General features: G+C 38.6%; 4 protein-coding genes across 6 annotated transcripts; 1 reads left to right on the forward strand and 3 right to left on the reverse strand.

Annotated features, from left to right (window-relative positions):
• Positions 1–2529: 2529 nt before the first annotated feature.
• Positions 2530–6914, reverse strand: LOC106340078 (fructose-bisphosphate aldolase, cytoplasmic isozyme-like). Its single transcript, XM_013778943.1, has 3 exons — positions 6874–6914; positions 5380–5607; positions 2530–3498 (listed from the first exon to the last, which is right to left on the reverse strand). The coding sequence occupies exons 1-3, from the start codon at positions 6899–6901 to the stop codon at positions 2702–2704; spliced, it is 1053 nt and encodes a 350-aa protein (XP_013634397.1). The 5' UTR covers positions 6902–6914; the 3' UTR covers positions 2530–2701.
• An 802-nt stretch (positions 6915–7716) lies between these two features.
• LOC106336741 (fructose-bisphosphate aldolase, cytoplasmic isozyme-like) lies at positions 7717–10306 on the reverse strand. Its single transcript, XM_013775670.1, has 3 exons — positions 10097–10306; positions 9420–9647; positions 7717–8752 (listed from the first exon to the last, which is right to left on the reverse strand). The coding sequence occupies exons 1-3, from the start codon at positions 10122–10124 to the stop codon at positions 7932–7934; spliced, it is 1077 nt and encodes a 358-aa protein (XP_013631124.1). The 5' UTR covers positions 10125–10306; the 3' UTR covers positions 7717–7931.
• A 463-nt stretch (positions 10307–10769) lies between these two features.
• LOC106342418 (polyadenylation and cleavage factor homolog 4-like) lies at positions 10770–15454 on the reverse strand. 3 transcript variants are annotated; one of them, XM_013781344.1, is made up of 8 exons: positions 15344–15454; positions 14840–15207; positions 13857–13958; positions 13504–13761; positions 13246–13368; positions 12742–13170; positions 11123–12652; positions 10770–11007 (listed from the first exon to the last, which is right to left on the reverse strand). In XM_013781344.1, the coding sequence occupies exons 2-8, from the start codon at positions 15197–15199 to the stop codon at positions 10993–10995; spliced, it is 2817 nt and encodes a 938-aa protein (XP_013636798.1). In that variant the 5' UTR covers positions 15200–15207; positions 15344–15454; the 3' UTR covers positions 10770–10992. The 3 variants fall into 3 exon arrangements, with proteins under 3 accessions (XP_013636798.1, XP_013636797.1, XP_013636799.1); XM_013781343.1 differs by having other exon boundaries at positions 14840–15454; XM_013781345.1 differs by lacking the exons at positions 14840–15207; positions 15344–15454 and having other exon boundaries at positions 13857–13964.
• Positions 15455–17384: 1930 nt separating this feature from the next.
• Positions 17385–19301, forward strand: LOC106341307 (CBS domain-containing protein CBSCBSPB2-like). The gene is made up of 2 exons (XM_013780101.1): positions 17385–17493; positions 17613–19301. The coding sequence occupies exon 2, from the start codon at positions 17655–17657 to the stop codon at positions 19299–19301; it is 1647 nt and encodes a 548-aa protein (XP_013635555.1). The 5' UTR covers positions 17385–17493; positions 17613–17654.
• Positions 19302–25041: the final 5740 nt, after the last annotated feature.

Below are 25041 nucleotides of genomic sequence, written 5' to 3' on the forward strand. Positions count from 1 at the left end.
ATTAGTGATGTGTTTGATGAAAAAGAGGAAGGGATCGAAGCCATTTTATGGGGAGGAGTTAAGTTAGTTGAAGAGTGAAGTAGTGAGGAGTGAAGACAAGAGAGTGAAGAAAGTGCAAACCAGTTATGGATGAAGAGATTAGGGTTTGGGAGGGATTGATCACAGCTCGAAGGTGATGAAGTTAAAGCTGTAAAGACAGATTTTAATTGCTCCTCTGGTTGTATAATCGCGTTATTTGGGTGGTGGCCAAATAAGTCGCCGATGGTATATATTTCTATCTAAAGTGGTCGCTTTCTTCATCTCAGTTTCATGAATATGTACGTTTTGTCATGATCTTGACATCACTTAATTAGATATTGGGCTACTTGTACTTTTGCTTAAAATAACCTGAGGTAAATTAATAACGCTTCAATGTGTTAGCTTGGTTAAACAAAATTTGCAAAATAGTTTTATGTAGTTTACATTGGTTAATTCTACTGAACAAAATCATGTAGTTAACACTTTAACTTGTTTTATCGAATTTTTGGGGGTGAAACAAAGAGTAAATCATGTTTCCAGGCACATTTTTGTGTAAGAGTAATTTTTTTTAGTTTGTGTGATTTACTTGAGGTTAAACTATATCTTTATTATAGCCATCAACGTATCCACTTATTTTGCTATATCTACTCTGCTGTAGTATAGCTACGACTTCTTCAGTTAAAATCATAATCAGACTTTAATGTATACATGTATTGCTTACTTGACGGGATGAGTCAGCTCTACTGGTTAGAGTCTTGGGGGCCAATTGTCATGCTTCCGGGTTCGACGCCAGCCGGAGGCGAACTGCTCATCCCTGTCACTAAAATGGGTACTGGGCCTTCGGGCTCAGGGAAAAACCTTCCGGGTGAAGTTGGCCCGCTGCCTAACCGGGCCCAGGGAATGACCCGCGAAGCGGGGAACCCTGGATTATCAAAAAAAAAAAAAAAATGTATTGCTTACTTTGGTGGTTAATGGTTCTTTCATCATGGAAATGAATATAGGGTTGACTTGATGAATGATATTTATATAATAATCACAATATCCAAAAGTGTTTAAGAAATGCTAAGAACGACTTAGTGTGTGCCTGTGTGATCGATCGCTGTTTAGGTCAATTTCTTTGAGGCTTTGTCACTCCACTAAACATCACAATACTGTAATAGATTTTCTAGATTTTTCTTAAGCATGTCAAATCGATAAGGGTAAGAAATCCACATCACGTGTCGGTATAGCGTGGAATATTTGTCCGCATCAACCATATATATTATTAAACTGTTCTCTATCATGTACTGAACGTTGGTGTGTGCGGGTTGACACTTGATCTACAAGGCTGCTGCCAAATATCTATGTGACATTTTTTACATCTGAGTTGAGAGGTTGAGCACCAATGATTTCGATCATATTTTACAAAAGGAAAATCAAACATGTATATTGTTGTAGTAATTAAAGCAATTTAACAACTATGTCTTATTTAAAAAGTCGCCCGAGTAATTTTTCATAACAATTTGGATACATATGTCAACCAAGCTACCTAACTCAAAATAGTCCAATCTGATTCATACATAGTAGTATAACACGCTCAATTTGTCTGTAGATAATAGTGAGTTGAGATGTATGAACATCGGTCGGTCCAATAATCTAAAAAAATAAAGTTTTAACGTAGATTAGATTTGGAGAATATTTATATCTGTAATCGACTGTCTTGTAATAATTTTCATTTGATCTTAATTTTCATGCATATGATATATACACTACTCTTAAAAGCTAGAGTGTGTTTATTAAAGCAGTCGGTAAATCCTTTCTACATAATAAAAAATAATGGCAATATAAAAGGATTCCAACCTACAAGTTTGCAAGTAGCTCAAAAACTATTTCAACTGATACAAACAGGTAATAAACATACATTAAGATGATGACACAACTTTTCATATACAATCGTTTTTTGTCCTGAAATTACAACATAGTTCTGAAGACTTAATCTAGCAGATTTTGCTAAACTATCATCTTTTACATTTTCATTTCTAAATACCTTCATAAAATTTTATTCACCAGTTCCTTTGATGAGTTTCAGAACATCACAACTTATTCTTTCCTGTCCATCTTGTATTTTCTCTAAAGTTTGATATAATGCATTGTAGCTTAAGAAATCAATAAAACAAGTACAATGATAGAACATGTTTGAAATATAATTAAAGTGAAATGTTATTTCTTATTGCTCTGTTATACAAAAAGATCTAGTATTTATTAGTATGTTGCTGCCAAGCATGGCAGGTAGCCTGTAGTAGCAAACCTTGACATGTCAGCTACTTGTAATTACATTATGGGCTCCAAAGTTGTAAGCCCATCAAGTTTTTATACTTAGTTTCACAAGCTTAAAATTTATGAAATATCTATAGCTTATGACCACCTTTAGAAATGATATTTTGCGATAAACAAATACAATTCTTAGAAGAAAGAAACTGAAGAAATGCTTTCAAATCTAAACAAAATATTCATTTTATAAAAGGTCTCACGAGAAACAAAACACCTCTGAGAAAGGTTTATCAAGGGCATTTCATTTTACCACTCTTGGAAACAAACACACAAACAAATAAAACTGAAAAGAGTGAAGACACAATAAAGAAAAACACAAACAAACAAAACACAAACACAAACGATGATATGAAATACTACGGACCCTTACTCTTTAGTACTTGTAGGCCTTAACCTGAAGGCTCTCACCTTTGTAAGTACCAAGTGTCGCCTCAGAGTTAGCCTTGCATCTAACCAAGAACACATCTTGCGCCTTCTTCACATTCTCCTCTTTCCCTCCCCAAGTCTTAAGCGCGCTCTGCTGCAACGCCCTTCCAAAGCAAAAGGAGAGAGACCAAGGCTTCTTTGTCTTCAGCTGGTTCATCGCATTCAGGTTTCTTGTCGCCTCTTCCTCGCTCTGCCCTCCCGACAAGAACAGTATGGCTGGAACAGCTGCTGGTACGGTCCTCTGAAGGGCACGGACAGTGTGCTCTGCGATTACCTCTGGTGCAACCTTGGGGCTCTCTGAACCTGGAGTCACCATGTTTGGTTTTAGAAGCGTTCCTTCAAGCATCACATGGTGATCGCTCAGAGCCTTGTAGCAAGCGGCAAGGAAACGCTCTGTCACCTCTGCACACTTGTGGATATCATGAGACCCAACAACAGAAACATCAGGCTCCACAATGGGTACAAGACCGTTCTCCTGACAAATGGCCGCGTATCTAGCCAATCCATAAGCGTTCTCGTGGATGGCTAACTCTGATGGCTCGTTTGGGCCAATCTTAAGCAGTGCATGCCACTTAGCAAAACGAGCACCCGCTTCGTAGTACTTCTTGCAACGTTCGCCAAGACCATCAAGACCCTGTGTGATGGTCTCACCGTTGGTTCCAGCTAGCTCAACGGCACGGCCCTTGTCAACCTTAATACCAGGCAAAACTCCACCTTCCTTCAAAATGTCCACAAAAGGCGTCCCTGTGCACAAATAATCACACCATCCAGAATAAGACATCGAGAGCAGCAGAGCTGGTCCTGACATTTGGGGTGCTCAATTCAAATTTTTATAAAGAGCTTTATAAAAGCTATTGTTTTTTTTTGAACACAACTTAATTTCATTCAAACTCAACTCTTTCGGTTACAACAAGAGGGAAAGAATCCTCTTTGATTCAAAAGATAAAACTACAATGACACAAGCAAATCGACAAGATAGTACTTCAAGAGAAAATGACAGCAAATTCAAGACGAAGCTCGAATGCATCGATAAAGCTTTAACGACAAAGTCGAATAGCTGAAAGATAGTCACATGTGACGTTAACACCCAATCCGCACCTCGGAGAATCGTCGAAACGAAATCCGTTGCATCTTCAGGCCCCAAACGGACCGCTACACAAGATAGCAAAACGGCTATAAATATGAGTGGACACTTCCATTTAACGTTTGGAAGGGAAACACTCCTTAACAAGGAGGTAGTGGATATAGCGGTTCGCTTCTCTAAAGAGAAGGATGCTAATGGTGATGAAGACGATCCCGGTAGACCAACCGGTAGTGGGGAGGATATTAAGCTCTTCGCACAAGAGAGATGCATCGTTATATGTAAACCTGCTTCGGTATCGACTTCGGCAAACTCATAGATAACCTTTAGGCAATTAATCAAGGAGACTAAATACCCCCACAACATTGTGGGCTGTGAAAGCAAAGGTCTGGGCCACTGATAATTAAAAACTATTGGACTACCCAAGCCCAATTTCAGTAAATGTAAGCCCATCCCAAGCACATTTGAAACGTAACCTCGTCGGGAAGATGAAAGCTTGGCGGATGAAGTGCGGCGACCGGTGAGCGGCCAGGATAGGCTTGGTGAGGGGGGGATCGTTGGCTCAGGCCTCCGACCAACAGCTGGCAGGATGAGACGCGACAGAGAAAGATAGCTGAAGCTTTTCTTAACCCGATTAGGACAGAGCTTCGACAAGAGAACGGAGAGGTCTTGTGGCTGAGATGACGGCAGATATGGCTGGTGAGGCGCAACTCTCACTGAATGAACGGCGTCGACCCCAACAAGGGGTGAGAATTCGTCGAGAAGAAGGTAAGCGTGGTCGCAAACCGAGGTTGATGAAGTACGGCGACTGTAACCGGCGAGAGGCTCGACGGGTTGGGGAACCCCCCAGAAAATGTCAGATCCGGTGGAACCAGATCTGTAGTGAGACAGACAAAAGCTTCGACTCGCACCAAATAGCTTTCTCCAAAGAGAAATGTTGGCGTGAGCAGAGATCTTGACATTAACGGAGACCTGCAGAGATCTTGACATTAACGGAGCACCAGGTCGAAGAACTGGTGTAGACGGTGAAAACAAAACATAGATATGGAAAACGAAGAGAGCTAGAGCGGAGGGCCCGACGCCGGCGGCCAGAGGCTTCACCGGCGTCGAGATAAAAGCTCTTGTTTAAAGAACCATAGTTTTATAATGTAGAAAATAATATCCAAAATAATTACAATAAAAAATAGAACCTAAAGTAATTACAAAATAAACATATCAATCTAAACAGAATATTTTATGTCTTTTGAAGAATAATAATTATTTTAACTAAAAGTAATATTTTCTTTAATTTAACTTCTCTACTAGTTAATTTTATTTATGTCTAAATCATAATAATGTGAAAATCCCCTAATATTTTATTATAATATTTGTAACTTAATCTCAATTTTTATTTGTTTTATACATACATACTACTTTATATATAATTATATAAATGATCAGCCTTCTCAAAAAAATAATATATAAATGACTTTTTCTAAAACATAGGAGGATCCCATCCAAATGTTTCACATTAATGTGTTCAGGCCCAGGCAGGGATGAAGTACCATTAGAGCTCTTCTGGTAGAGAGTTTCTTCAACGAGGATGACACCACTGAGGCAAGGAAGTGCACCAGGAGTAGTGAAAAGAAGCTCACGGAGAGCACGTCTATTAGACTCAACGTTCTCGACGTTGACGCTAGAGAAACGCTTTCCAATGGTATCGGTTGATTCATCAGCAGCGAGGATACCCTTTCTAGGTGTGCCAATGTAGGCAGCATTGGCTATAAGCTCATCTGCGAGTTTCAAAAAAAAAAAAAATTTACAAAAAAAAAAACAATACAAGATAACAAAGCTCAATCAAAACAAGATTCGACAAGTAACTAGAGCAGTTGCTGTTATGAACCCAAACGAGCAGAGTTTATATCCAAAGCTTCTGATGTATGTATGGGAGTCATCTACCAATATAATAACAATATTTTTGATATAGTATGATTAAGAAATTAAATTTGAAATTGTAAAAATGTACCAACCAATGGAATAAAAACAGATATCCAAAAATTCTCATAAATTTTCTTGAAGAATTTTTTTTTGAGAGACTAATCTCAATCTCTCTTAATATTTTTTTTTTCCTTTTTTATTATTTTACTTTAAGAACTATAAGCGCCTAGAATCTTTAACTAAATCCAATTCACAAGTTGAACTATAGAATTAGAACATTTCCAGATTGGAAAATGGATGAATTATACATATATATATATATATATAGATTAATTTAAAACTAAAAAGATATACATATTAATCATTTAATTTTTTAATTACATACTTTCTTTGTTTTATAATGTAAAATGATAATAAAAATTTATGCTTCAAAATATAAGAGTTTTGGTATTTTAAAAAAATTGATCAACCAATAATATTTACTGCATTATTTATGATTAGTTTTTTTTATATTTATGATTAGTTAACTCACTTTAAATTTATATTATTAAATAATATATTTTTTTTAAATGAGCTCATAGTTCAATTAGATATGTAGGTTATATTAGTACTGATTTCTCATGTGGAACATTAATGACGATAGATGCATTCACCATAGTTTCAACGTTACAACAAACTAGTGTCAAATATAAGCGGATTTGGGAGTTCTATCCCAGAAGGAATCCCATTTCGTGTATTGCGTTCTCCAATACTATGTTCTCATACGCAGGAATATCCCTGTTAGCCGGTTTATTTCATATGTCTATAACCAAGACATCATACAATATGATACAGATGTGGTATATGATTTGTCTCGTTATGCTAGAGATCAGCTCTGTCCACTGATAGTCTTTTAATTTGGAAGCTAAACGTCTATACATTAATCATATAATTTCGGAAACTGAAACTGATATTTTATCTCGCTATGCTAAACAAGAGTGAACGAACGAAAGCATCAACATCAAAGCAGAAACTGTTTAAAGGAAAACGAAGGATGGAAACTTTTAACGCAAACGAATCGTGCACATTGATAAATGCATTACAAAGAGAAAGAAAGAGAGAGAGGTGAGGAGGTTGCTTACCGGCGTATTTGGTGGCGAAGGAAGCCATGTTTTGTTGAAGCAAATTGGATGAAGAGGAAAGTGAGTGATAGTGTAGTATTTTATATAATGCAATCATGCAAGGGATGGGGGAAGGTTCGAGAAAAGGTGGACACTCCCATTAAAGCTTGCTAGTTAATTAATCAACAACAATATTTATAATCTCTTTTTCCACACGTTATTATTTCAAAAGTTTCTTATTAAAAGAAAAACACCTGAACGTCACGAAGTTTGAAATCACATCTTGGACTTGCTTTTATCTCAATGTTGATAATATTTGAGAAAATGGCATCATTCATGAGTCATCAAAGACGTCACGAAAACTATCGAGTCTGTTTTTTATTTAAGAAACATTTGGATACTCCTAATACTAGTTAATTAATCAACAGCAATAATTAAAATCTCTTTCCCACATACAAAAAACATGGTTCATTAATGTTTCAATACCAAGAGATATATGTTTTGAGTTTTGAAGAAAATGAATTATGTAGATTAATAAAGAAAATATTTATATAAGAATATTCTCAATATGATGCAAGTAAAACCATGTATTCACAAGATGGTTCCAAGAGGTGTAGTCAGACATGATATATTGTGGTTAGTAATGCTGAAATTTTTTCACTATGATGTTAGCTTTGTTTGTTTTGCGCTCTTCTGCATGGCACTCTTTAGTGGTGAAACGACGCATAACGAAAAAAAAAGCCTAAAGTTTATAGTCGGCTATTGTATGCCTTTTACATGGAAAAAATTCATTTTTACAGGTTTCAGAAAGTAACTCAAGGTTAGGCTCAGGGCTGGTGTCATTATTATACAACAAAAGCTCTATATATAGTATGATGATGTAAAAGCATAGCAGGTGGTGGTCTGTAGTAGCAAACCTTGACATGTCAGCATAACTTGCCACTCTTTTAAACAAAACACACACATAAGCCTGCAATAGATTATTAAGTACTGGTGGTTTTTTTACTTTTTAAGGGGAAACACAAAACACAAACGATGATATGAAAAAACTACGGATCCTTGAGTACTAAACTCATCCTTCAGTACTTGTAGTCCTTAACGTGAAGGCTCTCTGCCGCACCTTCACCAAGCTGAGCATCACCTTTGTAAACACCAAGAGTAGCCTCAGAGTTAGCCTTGCACCTAACCAAGAACGCCTCTTGCGCCTTCTTCACATTCTCCTCTTTCCCTCCCCAAGTCTTCAACGTGCTCTGCTGAAGCGCCCTCCCAAACGAAAACGAAAGCGACCAAGGCTTCTTCGTCTTCAGCTGATTCATCGCGTTCAGGTTCCTCGTCGCCTCTTCCTCGCTCTGTCCTCCCGACAAGAACACCACAGCCGGGACAGCCGCAGGCACCGTCCTCTGAAGAGCGCGGACAGTGTACTCCGCAACAACCTCCGGCGCAACTTTACCACTCTCTGATCCCGGAGTCACCATGTTCGGTTTCAGAAGCGTTCCTTCGAGCATGACATGGTGATCGCTCAGGGCCTTGTAGCAAGCTGCTAAGACACGCTCCGTCGCCTCCGCGCACTTCTGAATGTCATGAGAACCGTCAACGAGAATCTCAGGCTCCACGATGGGGACAAGACCGTTCTCCTGACAGATGGCAGCGTATCTAGCGAGCCCGTAAGCGTTCTCGCGGATGGCTAACTCTGATGGCTCGTTGGGGCCGATCTTGAGCACCGCGCGCCACTTGGCGAAACGAGCACCGGCCTCGTAGTACTTCTTGCAACGCTCGCCGAGACCGTCGAGACCCTGTGTGGTGGTCTCGCCGTTGGTTCCTGGTAGAGAAACGGTGCCCTTGTCGACTTTGATGCCAGGTAAGACTCCTCCTTCCTTCAGAATATCCACAAAAGGGGTCCCTGTGTGATCAAAAACAAACCTAATAAGCAACTTTTGGTATAGACAGCAAAAAAAAAAAAAAAAAAAAAAAATTTTGGTTTTTTTTTTTTTTTTTTTTGTCACAAGACAATCAAAAGCTCTTTAAAAATCTTATTAATCAATCAACTGAGTAAACTCTAGAACCTTATTTATACGAAAACCAAATAATCTAAAAAAACTACTCCCTCTGACTCATTGCACTAAGGTTAAGAAATTTATTTTTCTCCAAAAAAATAACTTTACAAATATAATTTAAAACTCATTCAACCAATTAAAAAAATAACTGCAAAATCTAATTGATTAGACAGTTTTAGTAAGTTTAAAAATAATATAAATATATCAAAACTTCATCTATTTTGAAACAACAAACCTCTTCTAAACCATCAAACTATTATGAAAAGGAGGGATTATTAAAACTCCACCTAATTAAGATAACTACTAAATATTAAGCAAGATAATTAAAATATAAATAACAAGACCGTTAAAATGAGTAAATCTTATTAATCAATCAAATGAGTAAACTCTAGAAGAAGCCTATTTATATGAAAACCAAATAATCTAAAAACTATTAAGATTCCACCTAATTAAGATAACTACTAAATAAACAAGATAATTAAAATATAAATAACAAGACTGGGATTAAAGTACCGTTGGAGCTTTTTTGGTATAGAGTTTCTTCAAAGAGGATGACGCCACTTAGACAAGGAAGTGCGCCTGAAGTAGTGAAGAGAAGCTCACGGAGAGCACGTCTGTTGGACTCGACGTTCTCTACGTTGATGCTTGAAAGACGCTTTCCGATTGTGCCGGTTGATTCGTCTGCTGCGAGGATGCCCTTTCCGGGTGTGCCGATGTAGGCAGCGTTAGCGATCAGCTCATCTGCGAGTGAAAAATAATACAAAACAATATAAGTTAGTGAACCGAACCGAACAGAGTTTTAGTTTATGTCCAAAGCTTCACAGTGATGTAAGGTACAGAGTAAACCTCGGATCGTTAAACCCTGTCCTAAAACTCAACTCATAACCTGAAGCAGTACTGATCTATCGACTTGAGGTGCGTAAAAAGATAGTTTATCAAAATCCTCGCAAGTATCAAAGTATACAAAAAAAAAAAAACAAAAGATTGAGACTTCATGTAAGCAACATAACAGAGTTGTAGCTTATGTTCAAAGCTACTGAGTGAGTGATGTAATAAACCTCAACACTAAGTCCTAAAACCCACATCACAAAAGAAGAAGAGATCGAAACTTTAACGCAAAAGAATCGTGGCATCGTGCAAACAGCTGATAAACGGATCACGGAGAGATAGAAAGAGGTGAAGTTGCTTACCGGCGTATTTGCTGGTGAAAGAAGCCATGGTCTGTTGAAGAAAGTTGGATACAGAGTGAGAGAGGTATTGGGAAGAGGAAAGTGTGTGTTTATAGAGATGATGAAGTGGTGGGAAGGTTCGAGAAAAGGAAGTGACGATTTTTTGGTCTCTTCTTCAAGCAAAACTTTTTCAGCCGTTGGATTGTCGCGATGCCGTTTTTTTTAATTACCGCGGGTAGTTTTTAACGGTTTTGAGGCGATGTGCTTTTAGGAACAAGGATAACTTCTACGACATTCTTCTTCTGAAGACGTGACCAGATGCCCAATGGGCCTACTATGCATCCCCGAAAAGAATTAAACTATATCATTTCTGATGTTTTTTTTTTAATATTTCAAAATTTCTTTTAGTTCACATCGAATGTTATCCTTACATGCATATGATATTTTTTAAGTAAACATATGTGCTCCGGATGTGGTGTTTGTTTTTTTAGCTACAAACATCTGAGAGATGAAATGATAAAACAATCTTTCAGCAGAAGCTACTCATTGCTAAGGTACACAGATATGGTCATTTTGTTGCTATGGATGTTCATGATAATACTTAACTCGACAAATCTGTTTTCATAAGAAATCCCAAGTGCCTGCATATTCTTTAGTGACACAAAACATGTGAAGTGCAGTACTGGGAAAAGCCTTTTTGCTCTTTTGTATTTTGTATAAAATGAAAAACAGGGGAGACAAAAGCATACATAAGATTTTGCTTTTAAATACTGCACATCTTCTTTTTTACTCGACTCAAAATTTTGACACTTTTCTACAACACGAGAGCATCATGAGGAATGGATCACAACAAACCTGTTTCCCCTGTGATGCCACCGCTTCCTCCAGCATAGGTTTCTTGGCCCTTCATATGGAGTCTACTCAATCATTTCCTAGCAGAATGGAACCAAACAAGAAAGGAACACGTAAAGATGGATTCATGCTGGATTGAACAATCGAGTTTGAGATCAGAGAGCCCTAGAGATTCACTATAGTACTAAGTTATACCTGTTTTATTGCATTCCCAATTCCCAAGCTCGGCAAAGAACTCTTGGTCAGACAAACTGCATGGACGATTGTTCCATTGGCTTCACTATTGGATGGAGGAATGGTAAGGTAAGAAGCTCCCTTGAATAGCCATTGAGCCGTTCCTTGACTGAAACAGTCCTCAAACATCTCTCCACATAATATACACGCGCACTGCTTCTCATCAGCAGCTACGGCTGGACCATCCTCACTTTCAGGTTCACTCAGAATTTCCTCATATTCAGGTTCTAGCTCTCCCGCTTTCGCTGCTACCCAATCATCAGCCTTTGGAAACCAAACCCTACATTTACTGTTTGTGCCACGTAACTCAAGCTTCTTCTTATCGTGCATCTCCATGTGCCTGTCAAGTTCTTCCTTTTCTTTAAGGCGAACGCCACAGGAGGTGCATAGATGTGGAAGGTCATAAAAGAGACTACTAATCACCGAGGGGTGAAGTTCACGGATCTTATCTGCCCTAAACTTCAATCCTATGAGGTTTTCGGGTTCTGAAACTGCCGTTTCGGCTGGTGCTACCTTCGGGACAGTGGATGGACCCTTCTTCACCACAACCAATGGCTGTGCATCAGACGGAACAACAACAGATACCGACGTAGAGCTATTGGTAGAATGATCAGGACTATGGTCTTGTGATATGAAAGGAGCAGCCGCACATTGTACAACAGATGGCAGCTCCGTCTTCGAAGCAGATATCAAGCCCTTTGAAACCAAGGAGCTCAAGAGGGACGAAATAGGATCTGAGGCTTTACTACTCTCTTTTGATGTCTGTGCTGATATGACACCGGTAAGAGACACTGGGTCCGAACCAAGCGGTGCAGAGGATCGTTCCACTTTCAAACGAGCTGATAATTTTTTAGCAGCCACTGAATTTGGCGAAGCCTTAGGCTTAGAGGCTGTTGATACGGTTAGTGCCCTTGGGTTAACCTGGGAACTCTCCTCCTTGATTGCACCATTAGTTAAATTATTAGAAAGGATTCCACTCTTCATGACTGCTTCCAGCAAATCACTCATGTTGCGTTGTCCTGTAGCTTCTGAAGCAATAGTAAGTCCTGGGGCATTTTCACCTGCTGACTTGGAGTCGAACTTTTCCCCCTGAAATGTATCAGGTAGGTCAATCGCATTTGTTTTCTTAAACTGAGGCCGCCCAGAGTCATCCCTGAGGACACTTTGAGATTTCGCTGGAAACCGGGAAGCCCTAGGATCACGTTGAGGGAGGGAATGAGTTCTTCTAGAATCTTGCTTGGTCACATTCTGTTTAAAAGTTGAATCATGTAAAGGCGACAGTCTATCTGACACCTTAGATTGAGGCTGAATTCCCTTTCTAGCTGCGTTAGAGGTTGAACTCATCGGAGGAAAAACTTCTGGATCATGCAAAGTCCTAGGAGAAGACGTCAAGCGGCCAAAAACACTTGGATCTTTTTGCTCGCTGGCCGGATCAAACCTTGGGTCGAGAGCTGATAGCCTTGGTCGTTTTAAGAGGTGATTTTCAGATTCCTACAAGAAGGGAAAGGGTTTAAAAAGTCAAGAAACTAAATAGAAAACTTCATAATAAAAAAGTAGTGCAAATGACTGTCATAGCTAACCAATCTCTCTGGTGCGTGAAGCTCATTCTTTGGGTTGACAGTGGCAACATCTGTTTCAGATAGCCTTGAGTGCATGTCCCACATAAACTCTTCTTCCTCAGAGTTTTTCCAACTATCATACGGCACACCCGTGTTTCTACTAGGACCACTTGATTCCAAATTTTCTAGTCTCGCAGTCGCGTAGTTGGAAATTCTGCTTTTGGTATGTAACACATCCCTCTGGTTAGAAATCAGATCAGGACCCCTGCTCACGGTTTCGTACCACTGTTTCTCACACCCGTCATCAGTAACCCTTGGACCAACTTTCTTAATCACTGGTCTAGAATTATGCGGTAGTTCAGAAGCATAATCATATTCCCCTGATATTGACTCAATATCTCTCTCGTAGAGGGGTTCACTGAGTGAGTCTCTTTGAGGTCGTCGAATGGTCTGAATTCAACACACAATCAGTAGACAGAACATAGGTTAAAAACTGTAACCATGACAAGGAAAACTCATTCTTACATTTACTTTAGCTGGACCTGCCCACGAGCCTCCAGATGCTATGCTTGAAACTCTTTCCAGTCTATCTGAATCCCTTGTCAAATTGGATGCGATCTCGGGGACATCAGTAACCATTCCTTTTGCCTGCACAAAAAAAAAATCAAAAGAAGAATACTCAGGAAACTTTTACAGAAGTTACATATCAGTATATAAACTCGTGTTTACTTCAGGTTTGTCCTCACTGATAATTTTCAGTTGCAGAAAGTTTACGTTGCTTACCCTTCCTGACTGTTGAAGGCGTTGCCTTTCTAGATACTTGGGATTCACATGGATGCTATTTGGTGGGCGCTGAGATTGCAGGTCAGCTCGGCCTGTGCTACTAGCAGCAGCTGAGCCATCACTTTTAGCATTAAAACCAAGTTCTTTCTCAATTTGCTGAAGTGTGTTCGGATGAAAGACTCCTTTCCAAGTTCCAAAGAGATGCCGCATATTAGAACGCATAGGAGGGTCAACTTGTCTGTAAGCCTTAACAAATACCTGCACAGAATTAAAAAGAGGAAAATCAGAGATGACGCAGCCAGAAAAAAAGAAAAGAAATTATATAACCATGACTATCAATTTAAAACACCAACCTCAGGAAGCTTGGCAGCAAAGTACTTAATGTAATCCCTTCCAATGTTCTTCACAATGCTGTCCAATAGGTACAATGTTGGCAGCTTCTGATCACTTGGTACCTGCATAATACTCTTCAAATCAGATACCCAGGAAGAAAAGGCCAATTTGATCTCATAGAGAGTAACCAACAAGGAGACCCTAAAGGATAAGAACTACTACTAAAATTTGGAGCATAAAATATGATGACATTCAAACTACTACTAAAGTATATTCTGACAAACAAGGAAACTAAAGATGCACACAGAAGGCCATTAAAGAACATCAGCGAAAAAATGGCAGCGTGACACTATTAGAAGTCTCAGCTTCTAAGCTGAAGTGACAAAAAAAAAAGAGAGAGTAATCCTTGTCTTCCCACGACTTGACTGAACAGGCTCCAATGCTTCTCTGCTATCCAAATACGAATAAACGCTGTCTTCTCTTCCTTGAGAGTATTCGGTAATCAGAAGGCACTAACAGAAAATACAACCTCACATAAAACAGAGCTTATAGAGAGCTCTTCCTCAAATAGACAAATAATAAAGTGAGATACAATGGAACAACCCCAACGTTGTCAAAGAGACTACACACTCCTATAAGCAAAACTCAGTACAAGGACCTGAGAAGCTGATATATGCATTCTCGAAAAAAGAATATGAAGCAAAATATTGCAGGGGCAACAGCTCATTTGACATAGATATTTTCCAGAATGGGATCCAGTAGATGACATAAACTAGAAACTTTGATTCACAAGTATAAAACTAAAAGAAAGCATATATAATTCAGAGAAGACACAATTGAATTGAATTTTTCTCATTAAGCCTCGTATACATATCACAATCTCAACCACCACCTTCACCTTATTTACCTTATATATAATACAATTCCTCAAAAAAAAAAAAAAGAGATTCAAGAAAAAATGGATCAAAGAGTATAACAAACTATAACAGTGATCATGATTCACCTCGAGGATGTTGTTGCAAACGGTGGCAACAACGGCCTTAGCAGCGTGAACATTCTCTCCAGCAATTATCGTGAGGTTCGTAATGATCGGCTTCGAGTTGATCGTAAGCTCGGATAGTGCAGACTTATACTGGTTCACGAGCTCGTAATGTGGATGAACAGGTTGCGGCTGATAAGCCTCCCCGCTCGGATCACTAACAACTCCACTCTCCATTTCTCTTCCCCCAGCAGCTCGAAACCTTGAAGACGACGCCGCACCGATCGTTCTCTGCGACGTATTCGAATTCACATCGCTGAGCCTGGGCTTCTTCATAGGCCCTGGATCTCTCGATCTATCGAAAGGTCTACGCGAATTCTCCATCTTCAGGACTATATCAACACACGAATCGGAAAAAAACAAACTAATCGGCAAAAATCGATTGCGATCACAACGATCAGAGGGAGGCAGAGCATTACAGCAATCAGTAGCTTCAAATACAAATCAATAGAAGGAAAAAAAAAAAACCTAAATTGCGATCTATAGAGCTGAGATAGGAGCGGTTTGGATTCGGCACAAATGGCAGAGATTGGGACGAACTCCGATCAATTAGGGTTGATAATTGGGGATTTTAAGGAGACGAGATCGGAGCTGGCTTCAGGAATATTAGGCCCAGTTAGTGGCCCATTAGTGATCTGAAACTGACCACAGTAGGAATTAATAGGTCCGGTTGAACCATCTGGTTTAAACCAAGGTGATAAAAGAAATTCTTACATTGAACCAAATCTTGATCAGGTAAACCAGAAACCAATAGCAAATAGTGGAAAAACTATTGGTTGGACTGTAGCTTTAAGTTTATTTGTTGTGAAATATGATTAGTAATTTTAAAATTATAGACAAAATATTTAAAATGTAAATCACTGTTGGATCCCAACATATCACCTACAAAAAAAAAAAAAAAATCTAACATTGGTTGGGTATGTACAATCTACCATTTGAATTGTAATACCAAAATTGAATTTAACATAACATGAAACTAGGCATGCTAAAAAACTAATTATAATAGAAAAAAAACATTGAGAGTAGGAAATTCAATTCCGCAATTATCAGAAAAATTTTAACGAGAAAAAATTTAAATTGGATAATCTCAATTATAAAACATTAGTATTTTAGTATATTTAGTTTAACAATTAAATTTTAAAAAGGCCAATGCAATCATAGATAGATAGATAGTAGATCGAGTTCTAAAAAATACGTTTAAAGTTATTAATTGCGATACTCATGCGTTCTATTTCATGTTTCCAAAAATTTTAATTATTTCTTTTATTTTAGATACTTATCTAAAACTCCAATGTTGGAGGTGTTATTAATTGTCTCTTGTGACTCTATTTAATATGAACAAAAGTGCACTAAAAATCCGCCAAACCATATAGGAAACAAATAATTATTTTCTATTAGTCTCTTGGACAATAGGAAAGATGATTTGAAAAATTAATAATTTAATCATCAGTTTTCTTGTTATTCTTTGCAATCTTTCATATCTTCTCTCTTTTTTTTATGTGAGTAAAGTTTTATTTCATTCGTAAATAACTAAACTATGGATCAACTTTTTTTATATGATTGTCGTATATAGTGCATAGTGTTAGCACGTTAACTATTTTGAAATAATCAAATAGACATAAGTTGAATAGTTTTCATTTAATTCTATATATTTACAGCATTAATTTCATAGGGAATAGATTATTAAAAATGGAATATTTGCATGTAACTATTACGTTTTCAATTTTGAAATGAAAATAATTTATACTATATAATTTTTATATGGATTTTTATATTTATTATTATATAATTTAAATTTACATATAATTTTAGTATGGATTTTTGTATTTAGATTATTAAACAGAAATTTATATTTACATATGATTTTCATTTTATTATATGATTTTAGTATGTTTTTTTTTGTATTTCAGAAGTGCTTTTTAAAAATACATAAACATACATCTTTTAAAACACTGAAGGAATATCAATTTAAGCTACTATTTACGAAATTACATATATAATGTCATGATGATATAAGTAACCGAAAGAACATTTTAATTGCTATTATACTAAATCGAATTCAATAAATAATAAGTTCTTGATTTTAGTTCTTTTATCCAAACCATATTTATGATAAAATGAAATTAATATATGGTCTATTTTCACAATTGTATCCTTTCCTTTCACCTCATAATGTTATCCTCATGACAAACAAAGTCAACCAAAATTAATTGTCTACTATTTTCACCAATTAGTACACCCAAAATGTATTGACATAGCTAGATTAACAATAATAACAGAATTATGGTCTTCATCTTCTTCTTCATTTCAGGGTGAGTTGTTAAGAAAAATAGAAAATAGCTAAAAAGGAAAAGAAAAAGAAAAAACAGATAACAAATAATCTTATTTCTGGAATTCAAAGCCTCTATGGATTCTCTCAAGATCAAACATATAAATTTTGTAATCTGTTAATATGGTTTTTGCTCATAGAAGATGAAACTTGACACCCACGTTTGATTTGAAAAAAGAACACCAACCCTACCAAATATCCATTACACCCACATCAATCTCAAGCTTTTCATCATCATCTGGTGTTTATTATTGGATTCTCATCGTTAATCCATTGGTCTGAATGGCATGTAAGGACACATACATTCCTTTGTTATTTTGTCATTGAAAATCTAATCCAAATTGTTAAAAAGTGTTTGTTTATGTTTAATCATATATTCTTCAATGAAATTATTGTCTTGTTTTGTAGATTGAAGGGTGATTAAGAGAGCCTCCTTACATACTCCTAAACATGACTTCATCTGGTAAGAGAAGCACAAGGCGAGGATCATCATCAGCTTCCAAGAAACCGGTTCTCCAACCCCAGGATAGTGGAAGCAGTAGCCTAAATGAGAACCCCTCCCCTAAACCCGGTTCACCTCTCCCTGAACCGGTTTCTTCGAACACCGAGAGAACCGTCAAGACGCTACGGTTATCCAAAGCCATCACCATCCCCGAGGGAACCACTGTCTTCGACGCTTGTCGAAGAATGGCTCGTAAAAAGGTTGACGCGGTTCTTCTAACAGACTCAAGCGCTCTTCTTTCAGGCATTGTCACCGACAAGGACATAGCGACAAGAGTGATCGCAGAAGGGCTAAGACCAGAACACACTCTTGTCTCCAAAGTCATGACAAGAAACCCTATCTTCGTCACATCGGAATCTCTCGCCATCGAGGCTCTTGAGAAGATGGTTCAAGGGAAGTTCAGACACTTACCAGTCGTAGAGAACGGCGAAGTTATCGCTCTTTTAGACATAACAAAATGTCTCTACGATGCCATCTCACGCATGGAGAAAGCAGCTGAGCAAGGAAGTGTTTTAGCTGCTGCTGCTGTGGAAGACATTGAACGTCAATGGGGAAGTGACAACACCTCAGCTCCATATCCTTTCGTTGAAACGTTAAGAGACCGTATGTTCAAGCCTGCCTTGTCCACAATCATTACAGAACACTCAAAAGTTGCAATCGCGTCTCCCTCAGATCCCGTCTTCGTTGCGTCCAAAAAAATGCGTGATCTACGTGTTAACTCCGTGATCATAACCGTTGGAAACAAAGTCCAAGGCATTCTAACGTCAAAGGACATATTAATGAGAGTCGTGGCTAAGAATCTCTCCCCTGAGCTGACTCTCGTTGAGAAAGTAATGACACCAAACCCTGAAACTGCATGCATGGAGACAACAATAGTCGATGCGTTGCATGTCATGCATGACGGCAAATTTCTACACCTTCCGGTTTTAGACAAGGACGGGTACGTAGTAGCGTGTGTTGACGTGTTGCAAATAACTCACGCGGCTATCTCCACCGTCGAGAGCAGTCCAGGAGCTGTTAGCGACATGGCGAACACCATGATGCAAAAGTTTTGGGACTCGGCTCTAAGTTTAGACCCGCACCCACCTGAGGATTACGAGACACACAGCGATTTGTCGTCTACGATGTTGTTGAACTCGGAGGGAGGAGGAGGAGTAGACTCCGGGAAGCTGCAGTCTTGTGGGAGTGTGAGTTTGTTTGCTTTTAAGTTCGAAGATCGTAAAGGGAGAGTGCATAGGTTTGAGTCGACGGGGGAGAGTTTTGAGGAGGTGATGAGTGGTGTGGTGCAAAGATGTGATGATGGTGATGTAGGGGTTCAGATAATGTACGAGGATGATGAAGGTGACAAGGTTTTGATTAGTAGGGACAGTGATGTTGTTGCTGCTGTTGCTTTTGCTAGGTCTTTGGGACATAAGGTTTTGAGACTGCATGTGGATTTTACTGAGGTGGTGAGTGTTGAGAGAAGTGGAGATTTGTCTGAGGGGAGTTGTGGTGATGGTTGCGGTTGGGTTTGGTGGCAGGCTGGTGTTGTGGCTGGGGCTGTTGTCTTGACGAGCTTAGGTTTTCTTGTTTACCTGAAGCGTTCCAAGAAATGATTGTATTTTAAATGATTTAAATCGAAAATGTGGTTTTTGTCTTTTTCGATTAACATTTGTAAAACTAGTTTCTGGTGGATTATACATATATGTCTTATTTTCGAGAGAATTTTAAAAATGTATTTATTGCTTTCATGCTTATATGTTATCATTTTTTTTTAGTTGTATTTTTTTTTTTTTTTTGCAACCTAAGGGCATGATTATCAGAGTTTTTACTGGGGTTTTATGACTTAAATCTTAATCCCTAGGGTGAACCTAGAGGTTCACCAACCAATAGGATTGTGTTATTTTATATTCGATATCTTTTAAAAAATAAAACAAAATACTATCAAATTATATTATTTTTTAAAAAATTAAAAGGTAAAAATAAATAAATAAAAAATAGTAGTAATTACCAAAAAAAAATATTTTTAACGTCGTCAGCAAAACATTAAACCCTAAATCTTAATCCCTAAACCCTAAACCCTTGGGTAAACCCTAAACCCTAGGATAAATCTTAAACTCTAGGATAAATTTTAAACTCTAAATCAAAATCACTAAACATTAAAACACTCAAGGGTTTAGGGTTTAGGATTTAGGGTTTAGAGTTTTAGGGTTTAGTGTTTTTATTTAGAGTTTAGGATTTATCCAAGGGTTTAAGATTTACCCAAGGGTTTAGAGTTTACCCAAAGGTTTAGGGTTTACCCAAGGGTTTAATTAGGTTTATCCAAGGGTTTAGGATTGAGGAATTAAGATTTAGGGTTTAGTGTTTAGTGTTTTGCTGACGACGTTAAAAAAAATTAATTCTTTTTTTGGTAACTGCTATTTCTTTTTTTTTTACTTTTTTATTTTAAAAACATAATATAACTTGATAATATTTTGTTTTCTTTTTAAAAGATATCGAATTTGAAATAAAGAAATTCTATTGGGGGTGAACCCAAGAATAACTCGGGTTTTAGTGGTTTTTAAGGGGGGCAGGGGCCCACAAGAAGGAAAAAACCGGTGGCAGAAAGGCCAGAATAAGGATCGCTGTTCACTGGTTTTTTGCACTGTTCGCAGGCCCCACTGACACGTGGCGGCCCGCGATTAGTTGGTTTTTAATTTTTTTTTATTCAGGCAAAAAAATAAAAGAAAAAAATTAAAAAACTCATTTGGGATTCAGCGTTAATCATGGTCTAACAATAGTAGTCAACTGTATTGTAATCAATATCACATTGTAAAAAGTTTTTTTCTTATATTTCTTATTGGATGATTTACATTCTACAAATATAATATGGGAGAATTGCCAAGTGTGACTCAAAACTTGGAGTCAAACCCAAAACAATACCCCAACTTGGGTCAAAGGCAAAAGTAACCTAAAAGGCTATTGAAATTACAACTATCCCCTTGTGACCAAACAAAAAAACGGAATTTTTTTTACGTTTCTACCCCTCGCAAGTCGTCTGTTTAGACGACTTGAAAATAAGTCGTCCAGACGACTTAACTGAAAGTCGTCTGGACAGTTAGTCTTAAACATAATTTAAAAATTTTGTAAAAAATATTTTGATAAGTGAAAAATGGGAATTATGTAATTAACATATGTCTTAGGAGGTATAAATTAAGATATAACAAATTTCAATTGTTTTCAGCATAGATGAGTGAAAGTAGTGAGTCATGATATTCTTAAGTTTATGTTTCATCAACATATGTTGTAGTATTGTATGTGTTCTTAGGGTTAGATTTTGGAAAGCATTAAAACCGTTTTTGAAAATTTTTAAAATTACTTATGCGTGTTCATTTCTGTGTATAGTAAACACTATTTAAGTATAATTTGATTTTATAACGTGGTTAGTTAGTTAATCTAGTCATTTTAGTTTAGGGGTTCATTTTAGGGTCTAGGACGACTTAATATTTTGTCGTCTGAAAACAGACGACTAAATATTAAGTCGTCTGTTGTACATTATCAGCCAGAATAAGTCGTCTAAACCGGACCAAACCTTAAAGTTTACCAATGTAATTTTAAAGCTAACCGGATTATTTACCCAATATATAAGGTGATTTTTATTTTTTTTGTTTCATTTTTCGCGAAATTCAGAAACCCTAACAGTTCTCCCTCTCAAAGGCGATTTCGAATTCCCACGATTTCCGAACAAACCATCGTTCTCAACATCGGCTATCTATCTCACTTCATTCTCACCGTTGTCGCCGCAGCTTCTTCTAACCCTAGCCGCGCCGATTCCTCTAAACCCTAGCGCCGCCGATTCCACTATTTCCGAACAAACCGTCGCCCTCGCCACCGTGGTCACCAACGTTCTAAACACTAGCGCCGCCGCTTCTTCTAAACCCTAGCGCCGCCGCTTCTTCTCTGTAAACCTTAGCGCCGTTTCTCTGTAAACCCTAACGCCGCTAAGTCATCAATCTCGAGGAAAAGATGAACATAAAACGTTGTCTCTATCAATTTACTCATTCTCACCGTTTCACGTTTATTTTTTCAGATCTATAACCGCAATGACGAGTACTCCAACTCCTTCTGCGACTGGAAGACTTGTAAGTAATTTAAGTCGTCTACTAAGTCGTCTGGACTTATATTGTTGTCTTTGATTATTTTGCAGACAAAAAGGATGGATATTCCAGAACTCCCCCGTAGGTTATACACATCAGGGGAAGAACCAGAAGCCCACAATAGCATTTCGTATCATACGGATAACAGCAAGTTGCATACTGCTCTTAGGAAAGCTCTTACTGATGACGAATTTGAAGAGCTCAAGGAGTCGAGTTTGGGAGTTTTCATCAAGTTCAAGGAGCAGGGATTTGGTTGGGCTTCAAGGCTGGTTCACTACATGCTCAGTTTCAAGCTGGACATTAAGAAGAAGTATGAGATGTGGTCTCTCGTTGGTCCAGAACCTTTGAGGTTTTCACTGTTAGAGTTTGAAAACCTCACTGGTCTAAACTGCGAGTACATCGAGGACCTTGAGACACCAAAATGTGACGTTACCCCAGAGATGGTTTCTTTCTGGGGGATGCTGGGAGTTCATCTGGAAGCTGGGCCAACTACTGATCAGATAATAGCAGCACTGAAGAGATGCGGGGATTGGTCCAGGGAAGATCGCAAGCGGCTCGCGTACCTCTCCATCTTCACTGGATTCATTGAAGGGAGAAAGTTTTCAACCGCTACACGATCTACTCTGGCAAGGCTAGTGATGGATTTAGAACGGTTTGAGAATTATCCATGGGGGAGAGTCGCGTTTAAGGTGCTGATGGACTCTTTGTGGAACAAAGAAATTGCTGGCTGTTACACCGTGGATGGGTTTATACAAGTTCTTCAGGTCTAGACGTACACAGCTATGCCGGAATTGGGTGCTAGTATTGGTGGTCCCAGAGCAGACAGTCCGTCTCCACCGATACTGGCTTACGAGGGCAGCAGAGGCCGCAGATCAATGAAAGCTGCTATCTTGAGTCAGGTATTTACTTCAATCCAAAAGACTGCGCAGACGACTTATTATAAGTCGTCTGGAAAGTCTTCCATCTGGACGACTTATTAGACGACTTATAATAAGGCGTCTGGAAAGTCTTCCCAGCTGGACGACTTATCGGACGACTTAATTAAGTCGTCTGGAAAGTCTTCCATCTGGACGACTTATTAGACGACTTATAATAAGGCGTCTGGAAAGTCTTCCCAGCTGGACGACTTATCGGACGACTTAATTAAGTCGTCTGGAAAGTCTTCCATCTGGACGACTTATTAGACGACTTATAATAAGGCGTCTGGAAAGTCTTCCCAGCTGGACGACTTATCGGACGACTTAATTAAGTCGTCTGGAAAGTCTTCCATCTGGACGACTTATTAGACGACTTATAATAAGGCGTCTGGAAAGTCTTCCCAGCTGGACGACTTATCGGACGACTTAATTAAGTCGTCTGGAAAGTCTTCCATCTGGACGACTTATTAGACGACTTATAATAAGGCGTCTGGAAAGTCTTCCCAGCTGGACGACTTATCGGACGACTTAATTAAGTCGTCTGGAAAGTCTTCCATCTGGACGACTTATTAGACGACTTATAATAAGGCGTCTGGAAAGTCTTCCCAGCTGGACGACTTATCGGACGACTTAATTAAGTCGTCTGGAAAGTCTTCCATCTGGACGACTTATTAGACGACTTATAATAAGGCGTCTGGAAAGTCTTCCCAGCTGGACGACTTATCGGACGACTTAATTAAGTCGTCTGGAAAGTCTTCCATCTGGACGACTTATTAGACGACTTATAATAAGGCGTCTGGAAAGTCTTCCCAGCTGGACGACTTATCGGACGACTTAATTAAGTCGTCTGGAAAGTCTTCCATCTGGACGACTTATTAGACGACTTATAATAAGGCGTCTGGAAAGTCTTCCCAGCTGGACGACTTATCGGACGACTTAATTAAGTCGTCTGGAAAGTCTTCCATCTGGACGACTTATTAGACGACTTATAATAAGGCGTCTGGAAAGTCTTCCCAGCTGGACGACTTATCGGACGACTTAATTAAGTCGTCTGGAAAGTCTTCCATCTGGACGACTTATTAGACGACTTATAATAAGGCGTCTGGAAAGTCTTCCCAGCTGGACGACTTATCGGACGACTTAATTAAGTCGTCTGGAAAGTCTTCCATCTGGACGACTTATTAGACGACTTATAATAAGGCGTCTGGAAAGTCTTCCCAGCTGGACGACTTATCGGACGACTTAATTAAGTCGTCTGGAAAGTCTTCCATCTGGACGACTTATTAGACGACTTATAATAAGGCGTCTGGAAAGTCTTCCCAGCTGGACGACTTATCGGACGACTTAATTAAGTCGTCTGGAAAGTCTTCCATCTGGACGACTTATTAGACGACTTATAATAAGGCGTCTGGAAAGTCTTCCCAGCTGGACGACTTATCGGACGACTTAATTAAGTCGTCTGGAAAGTCTTCCATCTGGACGACTTATTAGACGACTTATAATAAGGCGTCTGGAAAGTCTTCCCAGCTGGACGACTTATCGGACGACTTAATTAAGTCGTCTGGAAAGTCTTCCATCTGGACGACTTATTAGACGACTTATAATAAGGCGTCTGGAAAGTCTTCCCAGCTGGACGACTTATCGGACGACTTAATTAAGTCGTCTGGAAAGTCTTCCATCTGGACGACTTATTAGACGACTTATAATAAGGCGTCTGGAAAGTCTTCCCAGCTGGACGACTTATCGGACGACTTAATTAAGTCGTCTGGAAAGTCTTCCATCTGGACGACTTATTAGACGACTTATAATAAGGCGTCTGGAAAGTCTTCCCAGCTGGACGACTTATCGGACGACTTAATTAAGTCGTCTGGAAAGTCTTCCATCTGGACGACTTATTAGACGACTTATAATAAGGCGTCTGGAAAGTCTTCCCAGCTGGACGACTTATCGGACGACTTAATTAAGTCGTCTGGAAAGTCTTCCATCTGGACGACTTATTAGACGACTTATAATAAGGCGTCTGGAAAGTCTTCCCAGCTGGACGACTTATCGGACGACTTAATTAAGTCGTCTGGAAAGTCTTCCATCTGGACGACTTATTAGACGACTTATAATAAGGCGTCTGGAAAGTCTTCCCAGCTGGACGACTTATCGGACGACTTAATTAAGTCGTCTGGAAAGTCTTCCATCTGGACGACTTATTAGACGACTTATAATAAGGCGTCTGGAAAGTCTTCCCAGCTGGACGACTTATCGGACGACTTAATTAAGTCGTCTGGTTAGTGTTCGTAAAAAAAAATATA

Source organism: Brassica oleracea, chromosome C4, assembly GCF_000695525.1.
Source record: "Brassica oleracea var. oleracea cultivar TO1000 chromosome C4, BOL, whole genome shotgun sequence".
In the NCBI taxonomy this organism is placed as follows: Eukaryota; Viridiplantae; Streptophyta; class Magnoliopsida; order Brassicales; family Brassicaceae; genus Brassica; species Brassica oleracea.